The sequence below is a fragment of the Saccostrea echinata genome, unplaced genomic scaffold (genome assembly GCF_033153115.1).
Source record: "Saccostrea echinata isolate AGI-Se365-2 ecotype Australia unplaced genomic scaffold, CSIRO_AGI_Sech_v1 ptg000025l, whole genome shotgun sequence".
In the NCBI taxonomy this organism is placed as follows: Eukaryota; Metazoa; Mollusca; class Bivalvia; order Ostreida; family Ostreidae; genus Saccostrea; species Saccostrea echinata.
The window spans coordinates 20,127,742-20,152,143 of record NW_026889774.1 but is presented as its reverse complement, the minus strand read 5'-3'; the positions used below and the strand labels follow the sequence as shown (position 1 = coordinate 20,152,143).

Sequence of the window (24,402 nt, the reverse complement as noted above, 5' to 3'; positions counted from 1 at the left end):
CTTTAGGAGCAAAGGGTCAAATATGTACAGCAACAATATTTGGTTTCATCGCTAAATTCCATGAATCAAACAGAAACATAGAAGGAAAGTGTGGCTCTACATTGTGGAAGGGGACATACCTTCGAACGAACTTTATAGATGAAACTTAACAGTTCATGTACGTACTCTTGGTGTATTTAGTGCCAATAGGTTTTTCTTTTACTGAGCAGCAATTTATCTAAAAATGATCCGTTCATATTAAAAGATACTGGATGGAGACAAATCAAAAACTTGCATATACAATGTTTAAATATAAAATAAGATACATGAAATGAATTAGAACACGCAGTAATGAAAGCTGAAATTCTAAACATAGACAAACTATGAACTAAATAATGTAGCAAGACTACATAACTTAAGAAGGTAACAAAACTACAGCACCTTAGTAGGGTATCTTGACTACAAAACTAAATAGAGCAAATAGACTATAAGACCTACATAGGGTAGTAAATAGACTACAAGACTAAATTAGCGCAGATGGACTAAAAGACCTTAGAAAAGATACAAGATCACAAGACTTAAATTATAAGTTCTAAAAGGGTAACTAAACTACAAGATCGATGTAGTTTAGACTGGATCATAAAACCTAAGTAGGGTAACTAGACTACAAGACCCTAGTAGGGTAAATTGGACTACAAGACCTAGACGACAAAACCTAAGGAGGGTAACTAGACTGCAAGATCTAAATAAGGTACCGGTATCTTGACTACAAGACTTAAGTAGGGTATCTTAACTACAAGACCAAGATGGGTAACTAAACTACATGTACAAGATCTCTGTAGGGTAACTATACTACAAGACCTAAGTAGCGGTAGATAACTATACCAGAGTGCCTAAATAGGATATCGATCAACAGGTTACAAGGTTTTAGAGTTGCTCTTGTAACGAAGTGGTAAGACCATTTTCTCTAGATTCGCGGAGTAAGAAGTGATCCTTAAGTCGCAGGTTTGAATCCCACTGCGGGACGTGGAGACCGGTCCTTCGAATGAGACCGTATAAACCAGAGTCCCGTAACGCATTAGTTGCTGGAACGAACAAGATCACTCACTGCTCGAGGGCCGTAGGTGCCGATTACAGGTCTAAATTTGAAGCCCTGCACCGACAAGTGTGGCTTCTCAATATGATTGAAAAACTGTCGAAGGAATGTAAAACAAACAAACAAGACTTAAAAAGGGTAACTAGAATACAAAACCTTAAAAAGATACCTAGACTACAAGACAAAAGTTAGTAGACTATAAGAACTTTGAATGGTAACTAGACAATCATACAAAATCTATCTTATATTAGTAGGGTAACAAGACTACAAGACTTAAGTACGTAACTAGAAAACAAGACTTAAGTACGTAACTTGAATACAAGACTTAATTACGTAACTTGAATACAAGACTTAAGTACGTAACTTGAATAGAAGACTTAAGTACGTAACTAGAAGACAAGACCTAAGTAGGTAACTAGATGGCAACACCTAAATAGGGTATCTAAGAGATCTAGACGTATTATTTGCTTACACGATATACCTTGTTGTTTCAGTTTATAACTGACCTACATAATAATTTCATAAGAATCTTATTTTGTCAAGTAAATTCCACTGTAATATGAAACGTAATCCAAATGCTTTTATGCTCCCGAGATTTAAGTTACTAAGGTTGACGGGACAAATACAGTATAATATGTCCAAACCGGACACCAACGGTTCCATAAACTTTGGCCGGATTAGATAGAATCCAGAGTGCAGGAAAAATGCAGGAATATATTTGAAATTTATTTCCGTTGTTTTATTAACACGTTCAATGCATATGTTGGAAAATTATAATTATATGACAAAATCATTCTAAAGTCTAAAATTATTTGAAAGTATCGCATGACTTACACTCAGTTTTTCATTTTCGTTCACAAGGCTTGAGACTTTTAACGTGAAATGTTAACGGAGTCAAAATCTACAGACATTATTAATAATATCAAGTGCGGATTTTGCAAGTCGGAAAGCGCGTTCAACTTAACCATAAACACAATTATTTACGATTTGATAATTAGTGAATTGACATTTTAATTTTTATATTAACATTTATGTTTTCCCTTCAATGCTATGGCGCCATTTTCAAATAAGACGTTTGAGTTTCGATCCCGATTTATATTTTGATTTGTAATTCGTGTACCTATATCGTCATCGATTTTATGTTATACTGTGTGAGCAAGTTCAGCATGTAAGCATTTTTAAAATCGACTTGTAACTTAACTTTTTATTTCTTTATATTTCTTAAAGTTGGTTGTGTCACCGCCGCGTTTCAGTTCGTCTAATGACAATTATGTAAACACACGTTAGCACATCTACCACCAAAGGTGTTAATTGCATTGAAGTGTCTCGGGTTATTCTACGTGACCGGATTAGATGAAATAATTACCTTTAATTATGAGTAGCTGGGACCAATTTTACCGTTCGGAATACAGAATAGACAGTATCCGGACTACACGGAATTTTTTATAATACATTTGTTAAAGAAGTGCATGGGACTAAAATTTATCGCCGAAATGGACAAAATTCCGGAGTACTCAGAATATTTGGTGAATATGCGTCTTCACAACATTTAAGTTGGCCACTTATTCAGACATAAACGATTCAGAATAAGATCATAGAAAGATTTCATTTTATGTAAAATTGAAGTTCGATGTCTTCTGTCAAGCACAGATACATGTACATTGAAATTTTTTATACCCAGAAATAAAACTTACAGAAACTACCTCAGACAGAGCAATATAACATAAGCACAAAATCCATGAACTTTAGACCTTTCTGCGTTAACTTGGTCAGAATCGCCATATTTAGAAAACCTGCATAAGCGGAAGTATATAACATTGTCCAATAAGGCATAAAAATTTGAGTAACGCCTCTGATTCTAGTTCAGGAACACAATTGTTTACAGTTTATATCCGGGCTAAACTGGCAATGATCGTTCATAGCACGTTCCCGCCACATTTTTACTAATTGCTGGACAAGTGCATTGTCCTATTATACAGCGGGGCAGAGATTACTGTACTACTAATACTGTTGTAAAGGTTAACAATTGTCCTATTTGTTAGATCACTCATTGCCTTATTTTAATGTTTCAAATGTTGACGTCATACCAAAGTTAAATACACTTAGTTCAACAAAAACCACACTGACAATCAATTTTATTTTCGAGTTTCATAATTTTTTAATCACTGTAAAAATCTTTCATACAATCAAAGAAAAAGAAGATAGAAACATTATTTTCAAATCTAATTATAAGGAAAAATTATAAACAATGCATTATGAAACTTTTTTTTTTATTTTTTCAGATAATTTTCATCTATAAGTATTTGTATGTATTGAATTGATTTATGTATTTTATTTTTCAATGTAGTAGTGTATTCAAATAAGTCATTGTTTTATAGATTTTAATTCCCCAATGATGTTAATCGTTAAATATTTTGTTCGCACCTTTCATTGGCGTTTCTTAAATGAGGTTTGCTCTTTCAAAGTCTTTGAGTTTTCCATATCAAGGAAACCTTTTCCATTCATATCATCTAGAACATCACAATTTTGCAATTCAGCATCAGAAACCTTCAAATGTAGAAAAGAGCTTGATTTTCTTTTGTAGAAATAATCAAAGAAAGTTGCACTAAGTAAGAAAACTGTATACCAGTGTAGTATTTCTTCTACTTGAGTTAGCGTCTTGAAAGAATAAAAGAGAAAACGCCAAGAATGGTCGTTAAAAAGAAACGAACTCATGAAAAAAATGTTTGATATACATTTAACATCAAAATATATTTCAAGAAAATCTTCATGATTTGCCAGGCGCGGATCCAGGAATGAATTCCAGGGGGTCCACCCCAGTCAAAAAATTTCCTACCCAGAAAGAGTTTTCTTGACAAGCAAAAAAAACTAAACTCCTTTCCCAAACATATCAAACTCAAAAAATATCTTGACAAAAAAAAAGAACAACAACAACAAAAATCCATTTCTCAGACGTGAAAAATAACCTTTTTCGTGATGGTGGTGGTGGTGTCTACGTTTTCTAAGGGGGAGGGAGGTCCAAATTCATTTTTATTTGCTTCAGTATATACTTTAAATAGCACTGCGATTTCCAAGGGGGAGGGGGGGGGTCCCTCTCTAGATCCGCGCATGACATAATTTGTTACAATCCCATAAGTATTGAATTTACCTGCCTGTGAAATAGCATTCACAGATCAGAGAGGGGAAGCTTTCTTTATACTATACTTTCATGCAAATAACTTGAATTTGATTCCTCTTTTTGATTCGAGTACATTTGTTTAAAAACACTGTTACCCTCTGATGAATGATGAAACGACGCTCTACAGCGCAATAGAACTTAGCAACAGTCAACACTGCTTGACGCGGCTATCTTAAAATAAATCTTTCTTTGCCCTCTCCCTACCGACTGGCTTAAAATGGGCCAGCTTAAAACTTTTTTAACCTCCAGAAAACGATATTTTGTTTTTTTTACTTTATCCCCCTGAATCTTGTCAACAAGTATGTTGAAAATTTCTGAAAAAATTTCCCACCTACCTACCGACCCAGATTTTTACACTGAGTCGGGAGAGGGCAAACCACCATTATAATAAAGATGATCTGATGTCTATTTTTTCCTGAGATAAATAATCTCTCCTTCTACTTTTCTAAATATGAAACCTGATATTTTCACCTGGAGATGAATACTTCACGACTTTACCTTTTTCAGAGGTGAATACTGCGGATGGTGATGTTCTTTAACTGGATTATTTGATGCTTTGTTGTAAGCTACAAGGAATGCTAGTCTTCTCCTGTCACTAGTATTGACAGCACTCATATGCAGTAGATTGCAGTGAAAGAATACACCATCGCCTGGAAAAAAAGGCGATTGTAAAGTGAAATGAGAAAATGGCTTGGCAATGGACAAAAGTCTATGGAGTTGTTAAATATGACAAAGAGCTAGAATCACTTTATGCATAAAATGTCCCTGTAGATATGCCAATTTATTGACCAACACCCCGTGTACCATTTTCAATATTAATATAAAGTAGAGACAGTGCTTTCAGTTTATACAACAGGATTTCCTTTGAAGAGTCCAGGCATTGAAAAACTGCAGTGTTATTGAATTTTGCAGAAAACAGGTGTTTTTGAGAACCTTCAACAAAGAATTAAAATATGAGCACACCCCTCGATCCAAAAATTAAAATATGTTTTATAATCTTCACTAACAGTTCTTTCATAAAATATTTACACATTTTGGATCGGAGGTTGTGCTGTATACGAAATATTCAATAATGGCATTATATTTTGGCCATTTTTGAAGAAATATTCAGGATATGTGAATAATGACGCAATTTATGACGTCATAATGCATTGACTAGAAAGAAAATTACGTCATTTTCAGTAGATATTCATTCACCAAGTGCTCAAGTATTATTTATTGCCTTGTTGACTAAAGCTATACAGTTTTGAATTTTCAGAAATTCACAGAGCCAAAAAAGGCCCTAAGTGCCTCTTGCTCTTTATAATATTTTTTTAAGTTTTGAGTTATGATCATTCGAAATGCACGCAGTCGTATAATAATCCAAACATGTTTCAATTTAAAACTACATTTTATATGGTTAGATGTACAGTATTTTAAAAGATGTTTTTCACTGCATTGGGGTCATAGAATCTAACATTTCTTAAAAATCTTGTCTTTAAATTCAGAAAGAATAACCTTTTTGGGCTCCTGTACGTCAATACATATAAAATACATGGCCACTCTCTTGAAATATAAACGATATTTGGGCGAGGGTAAGAAAACGTTATAGAGGGCGAGGCTTGCCGAGCCCTCTATCAAGTTTTCGACCCGAGCCCAAATATCCCTTATATTTCAAGACCGTATCCATGTATTTTGTTTATCTTGTAACATATCTTTACATGACCCCCAAAACGAGCTATTCTCAACCGATTTAGGTACATCTCTCAGTTGAAACTAAAACCCCATAGCGTAAACATTGCAATATACATGACGTCACAATGCTTTTAGAACGTCGGAATACATGCACGAGGCTTTATTAGGGCATTGACCGAATAAAGCTTTGGTTTATTAGGTTACCTTTATTAGGTCAATGCAAGGGGTAGTTGCAGGATAAATATTGATATCTGTATACAGTTTCCAGTGATTCCCTGATTTAGTTTTTAAATTCCCCACGTGGTATCATACCACTGATCAATCAGACAGGAATATATTAAAGACCTCAACAGTTATCAAAGAAAGCAAAGTGGATTGTATAATTGCCATCGACTCCACTCAATTATTACGCACACAAAAAATACCACAGGGGCGGAAACATTGGAGATATGTCTAGTACATGGTACTTCATTCCATCCATCGCCCCGTATTTAGTAACAAATGACGCAAATAGAGTCGTCACAGGAAGCATACAATCAAAAGGGGGGCTTATGTTGAACTTCACAATTTTTTGGTTCGAAACTCACTACCTAAATAGGTGTGAGCTACCAGTGCAGTGAAAATAAAATTTAACAGTGTAATAGTTTAACAATTAAACTGAATCAGAGTTCTTTTAGGTAGATTCAGAAATTAGATATATTTCGATGAAAGACGGACAGAAAATGATGTCATTTAGAAGTACTATATACGAGGGCTGATTCAAAAGCAATATCACAAGTGCTATTATATCTTTCAAAATCGAATGTTGTATATTGTAATACCTCTATTTTTTTTTTACTTATACCTTAAAATTTCATTGAGATATATGCAGTACATTTTAAAATATCAAAATAATCAAAACGTTGGGTCTCGTCTATTGCCGCACCGCAAGAATGTACAGACGTTTCTCTTTGGTTGTCATTTTCAGTTCGTCCTCAGCTAAACATCTACGCAAAAAGGAATAAATTTAGAAATAACATTTTGACAAAGTTCAAATAATTTAAATACAACAACTCAAAACAAGACGCTTTGTAGCAAAATGGTAATTGAAATTATTAAAAAAAGAAGCACGTGAGGGGTTTAATACGATATGCAGATGAACTTAAAATAAGTGCAAAAAAAAAAAGAAAGAAACGTCAAAACGACGTCTATAACATTCTTGCCGTGCGGCGATAGACAAAACCTAACGTTGTGTTTATATTAATATTTTAATAAAGTATTTCATATAACTAAATGAAATTTTAAGGCAAAAAAATCAGGATATTAGTATGTAAAATATTATTGATAAAATTCTATTATTAAAGATTTTACAGCAGTTAGGACATTAATGTTGGATCAACCCTAGTATTATACACTAGTAGACAATATGACTATTACCTGGTTCAGTTTCTATGAAATCAAGCGGACACACTTTCAATAACTCGTTGACTCTCTCTATTTTTGCGCCAGTTTCAGCACCAACTAGAGTATGCTCGATACGTCCACATTTGTGAGATCCCCTTAGGAGCTTTGTCAAACAAAAAAAAGTAATATATCATTAGGATAATACTGAATTAGTCAAAACACCACAAAAATCCAGAGAATATTATAATTATGTGATCATTTTTAAACGCTTTGAGATTTTTGAGATTTTCTTTTTGTTATTGATAGTTTTTATACTCAAAACCGACTCTTTGTCATGAGTTGATTTTTACTTTTGCATAGTAACTCCAATATTTTGAGCATTCAAAACGTATAATTGTGATAATATGGAATTTCACTTTATGACATAATATTTCTATAATACTGGATATTAATCAGAAACTGTCAAGTAAAAAAAAAACTGTAAAGTAAAAGAGGAAACAATTACAATATGTCTCCTTCAAAGATACCATACACGCATGTATATTTGAGAAGTATGTACAATGTATCTGTTTACATATGCTACAATTTATGCAATGATGGTATAATATACGTATATTTTCCAAAAATTGAACAATACCCTTTAAGTGTAAATGTCAAAATAATGCAATATGCATAACTATAAAGGTAATTAAAAATCTACTTGCAAACACCCGTTGGATTGGTCGGTCTTGTCGAGAGTGATGAAAACAGTTAGCATGTCTGGAAAAAGGCAACCATTTTGGTACCAGTACCTGGAATACATGTTTAATTTATAAAAATATTCTAAAACAATTTAATATATTTTTGACAGAAATGTTTTCCTCTTTATTGCAAATGGGGATACAGGTGTGCATTGACCTTCAGATTTAAATTATCAGCACTTCTGTATTCGTGCATACAATTATGCACATTATGTTTTGTTATACGTTTAATTGTTTTACACACCCATAATCCTGATGCCAGGCCCTTTCGCCACCTGCTAAAGGATCTTTTAAGACAACCTTGCTATGGTAATGGTAACATTCTCCTCCTAAAAGCTAGATATCAAATAAGACCTATGCTAATAACCATTTAAAACACATTTTAAACATAAAAGGAGGGATAAACAAATTGTTCAACTTAATTGATTTTAAAAAAATCCATCAATTTTCCAGAGGAATGTGTGCTTATAAATTACAATAGGCAACTGGAACAAAGTCAACCTTTTCTGCCGTTCCTGCAACTTTGTCACATCTTGCAATAAGACCCGTGATATCATTTCCGGGTTGATTCCAAGTAATCTGGGCACTCTCATTTCCATGGGTATCTTTGACCTGATCAAAATGTAGTGGCATCGAAAGCTTTATTTTTTGCACTTCACACACAAAAACAATTCTAATTGCTTGAAAAGACTTACGCCGAACTTGAACCTTTGCATTGTTTCATTGCACTCCACTACATTTGCTGCATTTTCCACTTCACTTTTAGAAAGCAAATTTCTAAATCATATGAATACATAAATGAATACCTTTTTATATATTAAAAAAAAACTAATCACGAAATGTTAAAATTTATACAAACGCATTTGCTGAAGATACCAAAATTAAGAATACCTTATGATAATGTAGCCGTCGTGGTTAAAAGCATTTTTCATATCATCCGTGACAATGAAAGGAGAAGTAATATAGTGATATTCTGTAGAGCAATGAAAGACAATCTTGAAAATATTTTGATTCATTAAAAGCTACCTATCAGTGAAAGTATATACTATCATTCATTCTTGCAGTTTTTGTGCTCAGAGTGATATAACTGTGCGTAAATTTCAATAATTAAACAATTCTGTCTTTTCTTTAAGCTAAAGTTATGGTGAATTTCTCTAGAATAAAAAAAATTCTGATGGAAATATTTGTGAAAAGCACGTTTCATTTGACCCAAAACCACTTTTATTTCACGTCGTCCAAAACTTATTACATTAGAGACCATATTATTTATTTAAATTGTATAGTACATTTTCTTGAAGAATTGCAAATTACCTTTCGGTATATATATATTACATAACTGTTACAGGTCCTTTTGTTCACTCAGACTATTTTTTGTATTAACATTTTTTGGGGATTTCAAAACATCAAACATTCAATGTGTATTTTCTGTATGATGCATTTTATTGCTAAATGTTACATCGACTTAACAAAATATTGATTTAGGCATGAGAATTAAAGATATCGATGTAGTTATCTCGATAATAGTTAAATCGATATTAATATACTAGTATTTCTAGGAGAAAATTTTGAAAATATTGTTCTCGAATTAATTTCGCAGGCGCTGGAATTCTAATGAAACGTCATATCACGGCACATGTATATACCATGTGTAAAATATATAATTATCATACGATTATAGAGAAAAAAGAAGAAGGGGTGAGGGGGCATGATTAGTTGAACTGTCCCAAATGAAGCAAATATCAATTTACATCATTCGAATTATTAAGAAATGAAATATATACATGTACGCAAGTCTATCAATAATTTCCTTTATTAATAAAAATCAATAATCTCTCTTTGAAATGAAAATTATGTGCTTGAAAATTATGCATAATAAGTATCGTTATGAGTTTTTAACGAAAATGTTTCTATGCCCTTCTCATTGTTTCAATGTTCAATTCATAAATACATATAGTACTAGTCTTATTCGTGGGTGAATCGAAAGTAATATTATACAAGTGACACTGGCTATGTACTCTGTAAATATTTGATGATTTATCACCCTGTGGTAAACATAGTTGTGAACCTCCACAGTCTTGACATCCCCTCCCTCAACTCAAAAAAATATAAGCAGTGAATCATGATAGAATATTTATCAAATAAAATGTACATCAGCACATCAGATTTTCTTATTACTTAGAATGATGTAAAATAATTCTTGCTTCATTAAAGCCAATCTGCATAAGCTTAGTCACAATATTAAGAAGGGGAGAGGTCAACCAAATAAATATTTGACAAGAAAAAAAACGAGAATTAATTATCCAATTGCGAGTATTCTTCTTTATTTTCCGGATATATTTACAGATGTATACTATACAGGTAGAAAAAAGCTGTAGGAGGGGCACAAAGATACTCTCGTCTCTTACCCTCTTCAAAAGTGTTGTTTGGGGCAGTAGCCCCCTATGACTATTGCCTATGAACTATATGCTAATGTCTCTTCACCTCACTTTTTCAAATCATTTTTGAATCTCAAATCAGCTTATAATCGTATATGATAGAAAATACATGGTACAGGAGCTTTCTCAGAATCCCGATCGCAAGTGAAGTGGATTTATTAGAATTCCCGTCTCTCCGAAATTTTAATGGCAATATTTTCTCACTTCTTTCTCGGAAATATTCACATATTTATATCGATATAACTATATATTTTTACATATCGGTATCACTATATTGATATGATTGAATATCTTGCTTTGGTTAATATCTTAGAATCAATATTGTTTTTAAATCGATAATACTTATAGCAATAAAATCAATCAAATAAAAGAAGGTGCCTTAAATTATGTAAAAACACATAGATGCAGTTCAAAATTATGTGTATAAATAAGGAGTTATAACACTTTATATTTTGATAAGACAATAAAATAGAAGACAATATATATATACGTTATAACACAACAAGTGTAGAGACCTCACAAGTGTAGAGACATTGACGCTTCCGTAGTCCATTCAGTCACCAGCGTAGAATTCCTAGGTCAAAATAACTATCACTGTCTGTAGAGTGCTCATTAACATGAAAACTGAAGAAACTTTTAACTTAGAATTTAAAATATGTATTGTAATCCATTTTAAACATATTTCTAGAAAATGCCGAATGAAAACGAACAATTAATGTGGTGTTTAAGCTCTTCAGAGGATTCATGTAGGTGCATATGATTGTTTAGGTACACTTCTAAATAATTTGGCTCACAAAGAAATTGAGATAAGCTGGATGCGTAAAAGTCTCTACACTTGTTGTGTTATATTTTTGTACATTGTCTTACTTTTTATTGTCTTATCAACATATAACCTATTATGATTTCTTATTTTCATTTACATGTTGCATTGAATCTGGGTATTTTCACATAATTTAAAGCGTCTTTTCTGTATGAATGATTTTATTGCTAAAAGATATATGGACTTAAAAAAAGATTGATTTGAAAAATATTGATTTAAGCATGAGAATTAAAGATATCGATATAGTTAGCTCGACACACGACAATAAAAAAAAAATATGCATAATAATTAAATTAATATAAATGTACTATAAATGTAATATAAATGTATAAATAATCTATGGGAAAAGTTTGAAAATATGTTGTTCTCCAACTAACTTCGTGGGCGCGGGAACTCTAATGAAATGCCACTCAGATTTATTGACGCCACATGCACAATGTGCCATGTGTTAAGTGTCAAATACATGTATTTGTTGTATGATCATAGAGATAAACGTATTGCAAAAGAAGGGGTTGAGAGGGGCATGATCAGTTAAATTGTCCATATTGAAGCAATACTCAATTTACATCATTCTAATTAATAAGAAATGAAATATATATGCAAGTCCAGTAATGATTTAATATTTTTTTTCTTATGAATAAAATTTATCAATCTCTCTTTGCAATAGAAATATGTGCTTACAAAGAATACATAATTACAGAATTAAATATTGATGTGACTAAAATAATTATTGAGCCCCCCTCCCCGTTGTTTAATGTTCCATTCATAAGTCCTATTCGGGGATGAAGCGAAAGTAACAATATTATGAAAGTGACATGTACACTGGCTATGTACACTGTAATATTTTATGTTTTTTTTTATTCTGTGGTAAACATAGGATCTGCCACATAGACGTGAACCTCCATAGTCTTGAATACCATCCCCTCCGAACTCAAAAAATTTAAGCAGTGAATCATGATAGAATGAATATCAGATAAAATTTAACTACCAGCACATCAGAACTAACTTCCTATTTCTTGGAATTATGTAAAAAAAATTGAGCTTCATTGCAGCCAATCTGCATGAGCTTACCTGTATAGTCGGAAAGTAAAAAGGGGAAAAGGATGGGGGTCAGCCAAATAAAATATTTGAAAAGAAAAAAGAGATTATCCAACTGCAACTATTCTTCTCTATTTTCGGGATATACTCAGGTAGCACAAAGATACTCTTGCCTCCCCCCTCTTCAAAAGTGGTGATGGGGACAGTAGCCCCCTATGACTATGCCTATGATTTAACTGCTGATGTCTCTCCATCCCCCTTTTTCAAAACATTTTTGAATCTGTATCAGACTATTACCGTATGGGATAGCAAATACATGGTACAGGAGCTTTCACTGAATCCCGAGTGAATTGAAGATTCATTAGAATTCCCGCCCCCGCGAAGTAAATTTAATAATATTTTCTCACTTATCTCTTGAGAATATTCATATACTTATATCGATATATCTATTTATTTATTTTTACATATCAACATCACTATATTGATATGACTAAATATCTTGCTTTGATCAATATTTTTAATTCATTATTTTTTTTTTAAGTTGATAATACTTATAGCAATAAAATCAATTAAATAAAAGAAGGTGCCTTAAATAAAGTAAAAATATCTGAATACAACTCAAAATATGTTTATAAATAAGGAGTTATAACACTTTATATGTTGATAAGACAATAACATATAAGACAATATACAAGTTATAACACAACAAGTGTAGAGACCTTTCCGTTTCCGTACCTGCGTGATAGTCAAGAAAGTCTGAACTAGTTCCATTCCCAAAAAGCAGATTTAATATATCCATCATGCTTATTTCGGATAAACCCTGTAAGTATTCTTTGAAAAATCCGATTTGTTTTCTAAATGTTTGAAATTCGGAGCATCTCATCCCCCCCTAGTCTACACTCCTAGTTAAAACTTTGGAAATTATTACGGCCCCGGATGGTCCTCTTACCATAACTAGAATACTAGTACACTCAAATTGAAGGTGTTTCTCTGGAATTTGTTTTCTCTAGCGTTTTTATTTAAGTCACCCGAATGAATTAGATGATTTAAAAATTATAGGAGAAAGCAAAACAAACTAACCTGTCATTATTATAGTAAAATTGCCAAGTGAAGGATATGATTGTCAAAATTGTGTTGGTAATGTTCTACGTATCAGAACCTCTTCAAATAGTAACACAATTTTGCCAGTGGAGTGTTTAATCAACATTATTATCTTCTCAACAGGGGGTGAGTTATCTAAGTACATTATCATAACCTATCATGGTGCATGTAAAATATGAATGGTCTATGTATTTGCAATAAGTCAAAGTATGTGACATATTTCTGCCACCACCTTTCAGATGTTAATGTCAATTTGTCAGATATTTATGTCAAATTGTCATAATTATATTTTTGCGTTTTGTCAGTCGTTACTTATTCATGTGGATACAATTTCAAAATGAAAATGTTTCTTTGCTCAATTTGTGCCATCCAGTAACTATTTTTTTTTCTGAAAAGTCGACAAAAGAATCTGAAAAGTTGACATAAGAATCTGACAAGTTGATATATTTATCTGACAACTCGACATAACATCTGATAAGTCGACATCAATATCTGACAAGTCGACATCATGCAATTATATCGACTTATCTGATATGCATGTCAACTTGTCAAAAAATTATGTCGATTTGTAAGATGACAAATATAGATGTCAGCTAGCGGCATCAACACGCTTTAATAGCAAGATGCTGAGGTCCTAGTCATGGTGAATACATGTATAATCTAACAAATTGACAAAAAGATCTGACAAGTTGACTAATATCTGACAAGTCGACATACACATCTGACAAATCGACATGAAAATCTGCTAGTGACAGAAATATGCCACCATAGTCATAGCCATCGGATGGCCTAAAACATTTTATGCTTTGATCCACGCCTCATAATTTGCTTGATTCAGCTTAGGAAACATTTTAAGTGTATTGCATGATTTAGAATAAACTTTAATATATAATTGGGGCTATTTCCCAAAAGGGCAATTTATGATAAGTGTCTCAAATGAACCCTTAAATGAATATCTTGATATTATTTTATATAAAGTAAAATGTCTACTTTGCACAGCTATACATGTGACGTTTATTCATGATTTTCAATTTGATCAAAATGCCTTTTTTTAGAAATATGACATGACGAAATTCACCTTTTCCCGCCATTTTAGCATATTTTTCATTAAATTGCTTATTTTCAAGCAGTTTTACTCCAGAAAATATTGAGGGCAGACTTATTAATATTTAATATTTAATTAATATTTTCACCAATTATGAATTTGTCGAAGACTAATTACTGACAGAAAAATGTTGTTTGTTCAAAGCTGTGCTCTATGTTTCCGATAGGAAAAAAGACCAAGAAAAGGCTACATTCTGTCTTATTTTGATACATCGCCCGCGTGGCACATTCTGCGTTATTCTGATTGGATTGAAAAAAAATAGCATCGTTTCTGACGTTAATTACGTCGCCCGCGTGGCGCAGTGGTTATCTAACGTTTGCTTTGCGGTGTAAGTAGTTGATCCTTACGTCGCCGGTTCGAATCCACTGCGGGACGTGGAGACCGGTCCTTCAGATGGGACAGTATAAACCGAGGTCCCGTGTCGCAGTAGGTGCTGGCACGAAAAAAATCCCTCACTGCTCAATGGCCCTAAATGCCGAGTATAGGTCAAAAGTTGCAGCCCTCCGCCGGCAAGTGGTGGCGTTTCTATATGAGTGAAAAATTCTCGAGAGGGACGTTAAACAACAAATAAACAAACAAAACTGACTTTAATTACAGTCCTTGAGTGCATATTATTGACACAATTATATATTGAAAGTATCTCAAACATAAACTCTTCTACAAAATAAAAAAAACAATGTAACATACCTGAATCACATTTAAAAATATTGTTTTATGGGGGTCAATATTGACTCTTATCATATATAGTCCTTTAAAGTACGTTCGATTGTTTCATAAATGCATATTATATCTGTGTACTTCTTGGCGCTGCCCATAGCGCGCTTATTCGTATGAGAACAGGAGTCTGAAATTTTATCAATCGGGAAAAAATATTCCACCCTCTACTAAAAAAAACCAAGTTTGTTGTTTTTTTTGGGGGGGGGGGGGGATGTTTTGTTGTTTTGGTTTTTTTTTTTTTATATTTTCTGTTTGTTAGTTTTCTTGTTTTTGTTTTTGTTTTTTGTTTTTTTGTTTTTTGTTTTTTTTTTTGTTTTTTTTTTTTTGATGGTGGAATGATTTTCCACCATCATTTTTTTTACTCGATTGATTAAAAATCAGACGCCTCTGATGTGAGATACATGGTAATCAGTAGTATATGACCTACATATTACAAATACATGTCAGTATACTGAATGTACCCCTGTACTATGTATACATTCCAACACTTTGTTTACCACATATACGATTTTGTAACTACCTTCAAGGGAATGCGTACAATTATTAAATAGGTCATAATAGGTACGTTAGGCAAGATCCTATGCACTTAATTTCAGGGTCATACATTGTTTACTTTGCGATCTATATTGATAGTAAACAACTAAGTAAACAGGAATACATCTATATCATAACATTAAATTAATTAACAACGATCATGAAGATATTTCTACGATTTCTAACCAAATATACTTTATAATAAATTCTGAGGCCCTGTTACAGTATAAAGAATAGGGTTTATTTGAAGAAAAAAAAGATCTTTGAAAGATTTCATACATATTTTCCTTCAAAAGGGGTAGAAAATAAAGACTGAACTTTTAAAAAAAACTCAATAAGAAATTCAATTCCGAGGAATATATATATATATATATATATATATATATATATATATATATATATATATATATATATATATATATATATATTATATATATATATATATATATATATATATATATATATATATATATATATATATATATATATATATATATATATATATATATATATATATATATATAAACATTTAAGAAAATAGCTTTTTAAGTTATCACACTGAATTATTTAAATTTGCTTCAATTTGTTTTTTAAATGGAAAAAAAAAATTGAAATCGAAATTTTATCAATTACATAAATGTCATACGACAAATCACAAAAAATAAATCATAAAGATAGAGAGCTCTTTTAGAATAAGGGATATTTCAGATCTGAATTTGTATTGTACATATACTGTAAACTGAATATTTTTAAAGAATAATTCTAAATAAGAGTTCATCCATAATTCGGGGATATTATTAACACAATGAAACTTACATATATTTTAATTCATTAACAAATATCTATTTTTCCCATGTTGTGCAAGAAAATTGCAAATATTTACAGAAGGGTTATAAAAGAAGAAATTAATTTCCATATAGACTTATTTAAGACAATAAAACATATAAACATGTACATTGTAATATAGAGAGTTAACTAATAAAAATAAGGCATATCGCCTATTCAAAAAAAGTTAATTTGCAAAAATAATATGAAAAGAATAATTTTTAAAATGAGATAAAAAAAAAAAGTAAACAAATTTTGAAAATTAAATCAAATATATCAATGTACAACTTGTATCACTTTAAAAAGAAAAAAAGAATGCGTGTATGTAAAACTAAAATTGAGAATTTTTAGATTTTATGTAGAAATTCTTTTTCTTTCTGCAACACCTCATCATATCTAGCACCACAATCACGAAGAACAGAGAACAACACAGGGATACTCCCAATGCGCCAATTGTGATGGGAATTGGTCTGTCTTCGTACACACTGATTCTTCTTCTTTTGTAACCTTTACAATGTAGACAAGGTCATTTTAGAGAAAGGTCTTTTATCTCTTTTATCTTTTTTATGATTTTCTTACGCCAAAACTTGCTTTGATCTGATTCGATTTTATACCATAAACTTATGATCAAATAAGAAATAATTTCAATCTTTTGTAAATTGAAATGAAAGACGTCACAGATGACATACTATCAGTTTCAGTGATGTTTATCTTCAGGGAACGTCTCAGACTTTCAATCCGTGCCTCCAAGGCTTCTAGGTCTGTGGTTACTGACTGTGTGCAATGACATGAAAAGGAACAGTTGTCATCTGGAAAAGTTATAACATGTTTTGTTCAAAAGTAACGCCATTATGATACTATCTCAAGTAAAGATATAGAAAGAAACGACAGATCTGAAAGGAGTTGCAATAAATCCTTCTATTGTATTCCTAGTGGGAAAAAACTCTGTTGCATACTGTTTTATAATTCTGTTTTGATACGACGGGTTCGCAGACTACATCAGTGATTGATGATTAGATTCATTTTTTAATGAGACATACATAATATTCCAATCTAAATGTATATGATTCCCTTTAAAAAGTCGGTGACATCCAGTTCTACATATCAATTCAGATTTTAAAAATGACATTTTAATTGAGCCCTTTTCTTAATAAGAAAATAATGCTTCAATGATACGCTTCAGAATCATGACTCTGCAATAGAAAGATTTATAGCTTTTTGTTTTTGCTTTATTTTAGAGGAGTCTTTGAAGCACAAAAGATATATCAAATTAAAATATTATTGAATTTTGTCTTGATTTTATTATAAATATATTTAAAAGTCAATTAAACATACCCATGTACACTTCTGTTGTAAGCGGGGACGAGTTGACAGATGTGGAACTTGTCGAACCATTCCTTGTGAATAATGTTGTATCAATATTGTCTAAAAATAAATAGAAACCTGCATATTCTACATGTATTTTCTTTCTTGATCATGATTGCCTATATTTTTAGATAGTTGCAAAACTATTCTCAAACAAAAATGTTTCGTTTAATTGTTCAAACCCTTGCTTGTAGACTCTACTGTCGGCGTGGATTCTGTGGATGATCTTTGATGCCAATGGTTATTATTATCACTTATGTGGGAAAATATTCCTGTCAAATCAAATGGTTATAAATAAAAAATAATTAAGTGGAAAATATTACAAATTTCATGAAAATGAGAACGACTTTCAAACATCAAAACTTTTAAAACTTTAAAATAGTTTTAGAGATCATATTTAGATTGAATCAAACTATTCATAATAGACCAAGAATTCCATTTTAAAAAATGTATTGTTTTTATTATGCATTTCATTCTTGATCTTATTTTAATAATCAACACTAATAATACTTTACTATTCTTTGTTGTGCTCATTGCTGACCCTTGTCTCGTACTTAGTATCTCCTCTGTCGTTGTCTCTGGTTCTAAGTTACCAAAAAAATTATCTTAATAAAGACTGTATTAATCGAAAGTTATAAATAAGGAGTCAAATGAATTCTTTAGATCAGGAATTGCATATGATTGTAAAAAAAAAAATGTGAGATTTCTTACTGTGAACTTTTTTCCTTGCTTTTTGTGGATAGGGAATATGTATATCATAAACTCTGAGTTCATCGTAGACTGATGTGTATGTGTGTGTGTAAATGCATGCCAAATTGCTTATTCTTAATGACACATATTGATATCTTGAAGCTGTGGTTTGAAATCGCCAAGGGTGGGTCCCTACTCGACATTTTCTTGGTTAATGTAATGTTTTCTTTCTTGGAATCATTAAATTAACATCGCAAGAATTTAAAAAGTACATAAAGTACATGTCTTGACTGATTACCAGTACTAGTGAACAGAATAGCCTTAAGACGTTTATCACAATTTTAACCAAAATCAACGGTTACCACTTCTAAATACAATATGAAAGCATTCAACTTTCAAATCTATTTATTTATCAGATATTAGGCTAGTAATTCACAATAAGCGTTACTTTTATTCATTAATTAACAAAAGTGAAAATTGGAGGGGAAGTACACTAAATGGAGAACTTAAAATTAAAAACAAAATTTGAAATTTCTGGGCATATTTTCATACTGAAGTAGTTTACCACCTTATTTCTTTTTCTTTAGAATGTTAGATTTATATCTGTTGCATTTAAAAACCTATAAAAATGTAGCACTTCACAGGCTTTATTTTCTTTCTAAAACCTTAAGAAAATCTATATCCCCATATTGATCAATCGTCTTTAAAAACATGTTATGGAAACATTTTGTTCAGAAAAGACTTAAGTTACTTCATTTGTTTCCTTTTAAAAACAATAGAATTCTTTATTTCTAAGAGAAAAAACTATATTGTAAAATGCGTATATTTTTTTAAATTTAGTATTTACTTTGCCCTAAGTATTCTTTTATATATTTAGCTTTAATATCATTATATTTTATTGTCAATGTTGACCTATACAAACAGAACAGCTTTGCTTTGGAAGTTTGTGGGTTTTTTCCATATTTATTCTTTAATATGAAAAGGTAATTGGGAAGATAATGACATCGATGTTAAGACCTTTTAACTGTATTTACTTATTAATTGTTCATTTACCAATTTTTTCTTTATCAATTTCAGTTTCAAAAGTGGCATTTTACAGGTTAAAGTGAATATATGAAAGCAAACAACAAGAAAAATATGAAAGTTCATCAACATGAAGTATTTTATTTCAAACCTTACCCTGTGTCATAGAAATAAAGCAGGGCATCTGTTACGGTTCGGTATATTATTTATCTTTTCTTCAACTGGGCCCTATAGAGGTTTTTAGACACGTTTTAAACCGCATAGAAATTCAGAGAAAATTCCAACGGAAACTCTATGTGTCATATTCACAAGAAATGAAGTTTAAAATATGTACCTCTGAAAAAGCAAGATGGCTGATCATCATTACTAACAGGGTAATAGCAACAACCAAGGGCTTCACATCTGAGTCTGGATATTTCTTCGCCACCACATCTCTTTCTTTCTTTTAGTGGCATTGACAATACGGCTGTACATGGATCAACTTTTTAAGAGATTAATATTTATTTAGTGTGTATATCCAAACAATTAAATTTCTCGTATCATACTTCAGTAACAGAGTGCATTGGGTGGGAACACTTTGATTAAATACGTGAATGTGTATAGAAATGCATAAATACATGTATATACCCTTACTAAGATTTCTTAAAATACATGCAAAAAATCACATGTAGAATGCAAATGATATTTAAAATTTACAGAATTTTTTTCAATTTCATGACGTCTAGGATATAGGAGTTACAGGAAATTAAAAGAAACGTAAGAAATCATTTTGTGGCTGCTAGAGTTTTGATATCATTATAATAAGTTACATTGGAAAACATAGCTAAAATTGTTGTTCTTGGTAAAAACGGACCTCCAAAATACTCAATGAGCCACAAAAAATCTATTTTATATAATGAAATGTGAGGATAGCGAACAGTGATCATGCTCAGAATCCACTAAAATAATACAAATTGTGAGCAGAAACAACACAGACCTCTGAAAACATTGGTGGGATTGGGTGCATTGAAGGAGTAGGCATGCCCTGTCGACAGGTCACACACGCTATTTGTCCCTTGTCATTATCGGGAAAATAGAACAATCTGTAGACAATTCATTGTGAAAATAATGGTATAAAAATTGTATGAAAGATGTCAGTCAACATTTGACCTATTGAAAGACTGTACCGGAATTTCAAACAAGATCATTGTATAGTATCGAATAGACTAGTTTTTAAAAAAAAGCATGTCAGATAATCAAAAGGAAACGTGTGTAATTTTTTGCCAAAATTCAAAGAAGTTTGTCCCCGACATCTGTGAAGAGTTAACAATCTATGTAGCTTAAGCAAAGTAATCCTTAAAAAACAGAGTAACATAGCAGATTCCAGTTAAAGTCCTACATGTATCAAGACCCTATTTTTACTCCTCACAAATAATTTGTAGAATCTTTAGACTAACTGTGCTACAACTCATTCAAGAAGGAAAGTAAATCAAATGAGTTTTCTTAACAACCTCAGATATTTTCTTAATATGAAACCTATGAATCTTTATACTTAATACAACCATTCCTAATTATAAATTATGAGAGACTTTTTGACAACCACAGTGGCAACTGCTTCTTCCATAACAAGAGTCTCAAAGGCATCAACGGTCTCCTGAGTTTAAAACACTGTGAAGGATCCAAAGTGTTATTTAAAAAGCAAAATAAACTGATAAACGAAGCTATGTTGCCCAAAAGCAAAAGGAGTAGGATGATCAGGGGTCACCAAAATAATTAGTCTAGTAGTCTGGTATTCAGTAACAAATTTTAAAGTATATCTATTTACTTGCCTGTATTTTCCCCATTTGTCACTATCACGGCGCAGAGTTAAAAAAAAAAGTGCATGAGCACTATTGGTAAACATTTCTTTTCCTCTCATGCCGGCCTCTCCTGGTCTTTGAATAACATTTCATGTACAGTGCATAAAGATAAGGTATTTTTGTCTCATTTTTGTTTATCTATTATTTACATGTACAAGTGTACCTGACAATTTAATACTATGAAGGTAGTTTTTGTTTATCTTTTATTTTTTAAAAATCTGTATTTTTTCTCCAATTCAATTGACCTTTCAGTTACATTATTTACAGTTATTAATTATCATAGGTGAATAGCAAAGGGGAATAACTTTTCTCAGTAGAATACAAATTAATACAATCCTGCCGAGCACTAGAACACTTCAACAAGTAGTGCAAAATTTTGAAAAGCTGGTAAAAATACCATTTTATGAAATCTTTACTCAGTTTGCTTACTAGATGCCCAGGAACAGAGAAGATTTTTCCAAAAAAAAAAGCAGTTTCACTGTAGATTCAACACCAGTACCCCTGAGCCAGTTGCCATGAAATTCATAATTTAAAAGAGGCATCCTTGCTCATCATAACTATGCACTTAGTTTAAATTTACTCAATACCAAGGAGCAGAGAGTATTGATTGATTGATTGTATGTTGTTTAACGTCCACTTCGAGAATTTTTCACTCATATAGAGACGTCACACTATACCGGTGAAGGGCTTCAAACTTTGACCTTTACTCGGCACTTAGGGCCATTGAGCAGTGAGGGATCTTTATCGTGCCAACGCCTGCCGTGACACGGGGCCTCGGTTTTTAAGGTCTCATCCAAAGGACCCGCAACTTTCACTTCAAAGTGCCGAAAACATGGCGAAGGAACAGTTGCTACCCATTTTTTATCGACTTAGGTCAGTCGCGGCCGAGATTCGAACTCACGACCGATCACGGAGCGAGCGCTCTACCGACTGAGCTACCGTGAACGGTAGGAGCAGAGAGGAAGATTTTCAAAGAAATAATATATTTTCACTGTAAAATCAAAAGAGTCTCACAAACACCAGAAACACGACCCTGATGCCACAAATTTCATCACCATAGTTTATCTTCTAAGTGTAATGGGTAAGAAACGATTTTTAAGAAATTTATGCATTTTCACTATAAGATCATTAAAGCCTCATCCTTACTCCAGAATTCTTGACTTTGAGGCCATGAATTTTAAAATTTTAGTACAGGGCTTAATGCTTATTACAATCAAGTCAACAGTTTGACTGCTTGATGTCCAGGAGTAAAAAAAAAATAAGGATGGCAATAATTTCGATAGGTTTTAACCCACTTAGCCCTCCAACTTCCCCTTTCGAGTTAATGAAATCCACAATTTTTGTGCCCCTTTAGCCATTGAGGCTATATGCCAGAATTGGTTGAAATTGGTTCAGTGATTCAAGAGAAGAAGCTGAAAATGTGTCAAGTTTACGAACGATGAACGTCGCGACGGACGAAATAAGTTATAATTAGTTAGAATTAGGTTATCTGAGTGTCTTAGGTGCCGAAAATGGGGAAAATGTGAAAATCAATTAAAAAAACAAAAAACCTTTTCAAAACAGAAATTCTATTTTTTTTTTTTTTTTGTCTCTCTCTGTCTACAATCAGTAGCATCAAAACCTTTGAGTTTTGAATACTTTATGCAACCATTCCTCACAATAAATTAATGAGCAGGCTTTTTTGACAACCATATTAAAAACTCCTTCTTCTATAAAAAATGGATCAACTGAAGTATATTTCGAGTATTATCAATTCTGAAAGCAAGACAAGCTACTTACAAATGCGTAAATAACGCAGGGCCTTCTACAGACTCGCTTAAATTCAGTGTTTTACAAATTCTAGGAACGTTATAATGACCTTGTTTGCAAAAACTACCTTAAGTTGAATCGAATTGTAAATGACATGTTTCATGAGACTTGATAATATCATGATAGTACTTTTGACAACGGATTACTTTGCTTACATGATCAATATAAAGGGCTCACGGCTGGTATGAGTGGTCAACATGGGATACTTATTCCTCCCAGGCACCTGATCATACCTCTAGTACTTCCAGGGATCCACGTTTTTGTCCTTTTCACTTTTTGTATAAATTGTTTATATAATTTATGAGATTGATCACTGTTCGATAGAGTCCCTTTTAATTATGAAATTCAAAACTTGGATCTCACTTTTTTTAGTTAATTCAAAGTGTCTTTATTATAAACTAATAACGATTATTCCCTAAGGCTTACACTTCAATTGAATTGAAAGTATTGATTCAACATGTCCATGCTTGGTATAGGGGAAGGTAGTTTCGAAGAGCGATCAAACTTCAATGTGGCGAAGAAGGGTGTATTTAAATAGTAATAATAATTCTAATAAATTTATCAATAAAATTTTGTTCTTTTATCAGATTTGTCCGATAGTTCAATTGTTAAATTTTGTGTTCTCTAAAAGTTTGAAATAAAAATAATAATTCATGAGATATTCATCATATGCACTTCATATCTTACAGAATTTTGCACATTGAAGAAAAATTGACAGATAAAAATGAATATCTGCCCTAGTTAACCGTTAGTTAGTAAATATTCTAAAAATATATACATATATGGATTGCCTTACATGTAAGTTGTAAATCCACCGAAACAACAGAGAATATCAACGTAAGGAAATGCCACAAATAACTTCGTGAGATCATTCTGAAAGATGTAGGAGAGATTGTTTCCTTTCTATAAGACTTCACCATGTTGTTTCATTTATTGAAAAATCACCATGTCTTCTGATGAAAGGGAAAACTATGTTATAAACGGATTATCTCGTGAAAGACGACTTTTTCTACGTTTAAATCGATTTCATATAATATATACTGAAGAACTGA

At 31.9% G+C, this 24,402-nt stretch overlaps 1 protein-coding gene across 1 annotated transcript; it reads right to left on the bottom strand.

The window, feature by feature from the left end:
• Positions 1-3,491: 3,491 nt before the first annotated feature.
• LOC133192697 (L-proline trans-4-hydroxylase-like) lies at positions 3,492-9,007 on the bottom strand. The gene is made up of 8 exons (XM_061328693.1): positions 8,942-9,007; positions 8,746-8,827; positions 8,552-8,662; positions 8,295-8,386; positions 8,011-8,101; positions 7,344-7,473; positions 4,752-4,903; positions 3,492-3,622 (listed from the first exon to the last, which is right to left on the bottom strand). The coding sequence occupies exons 1-8, from the start codon at positions 8,980-8,982 to the stop codon at positions 3,503-3,505; spliced, it is 819 nt and encodes a 272-aa protein (XP_061184677.1). The 5' UTR covers positions 8,983-9,007; the 3' UTR covers positions 3,492-3,502.
• Between the last annotated feature and the right edge of the window lie 15,395 nt (positions 9,008-24,402).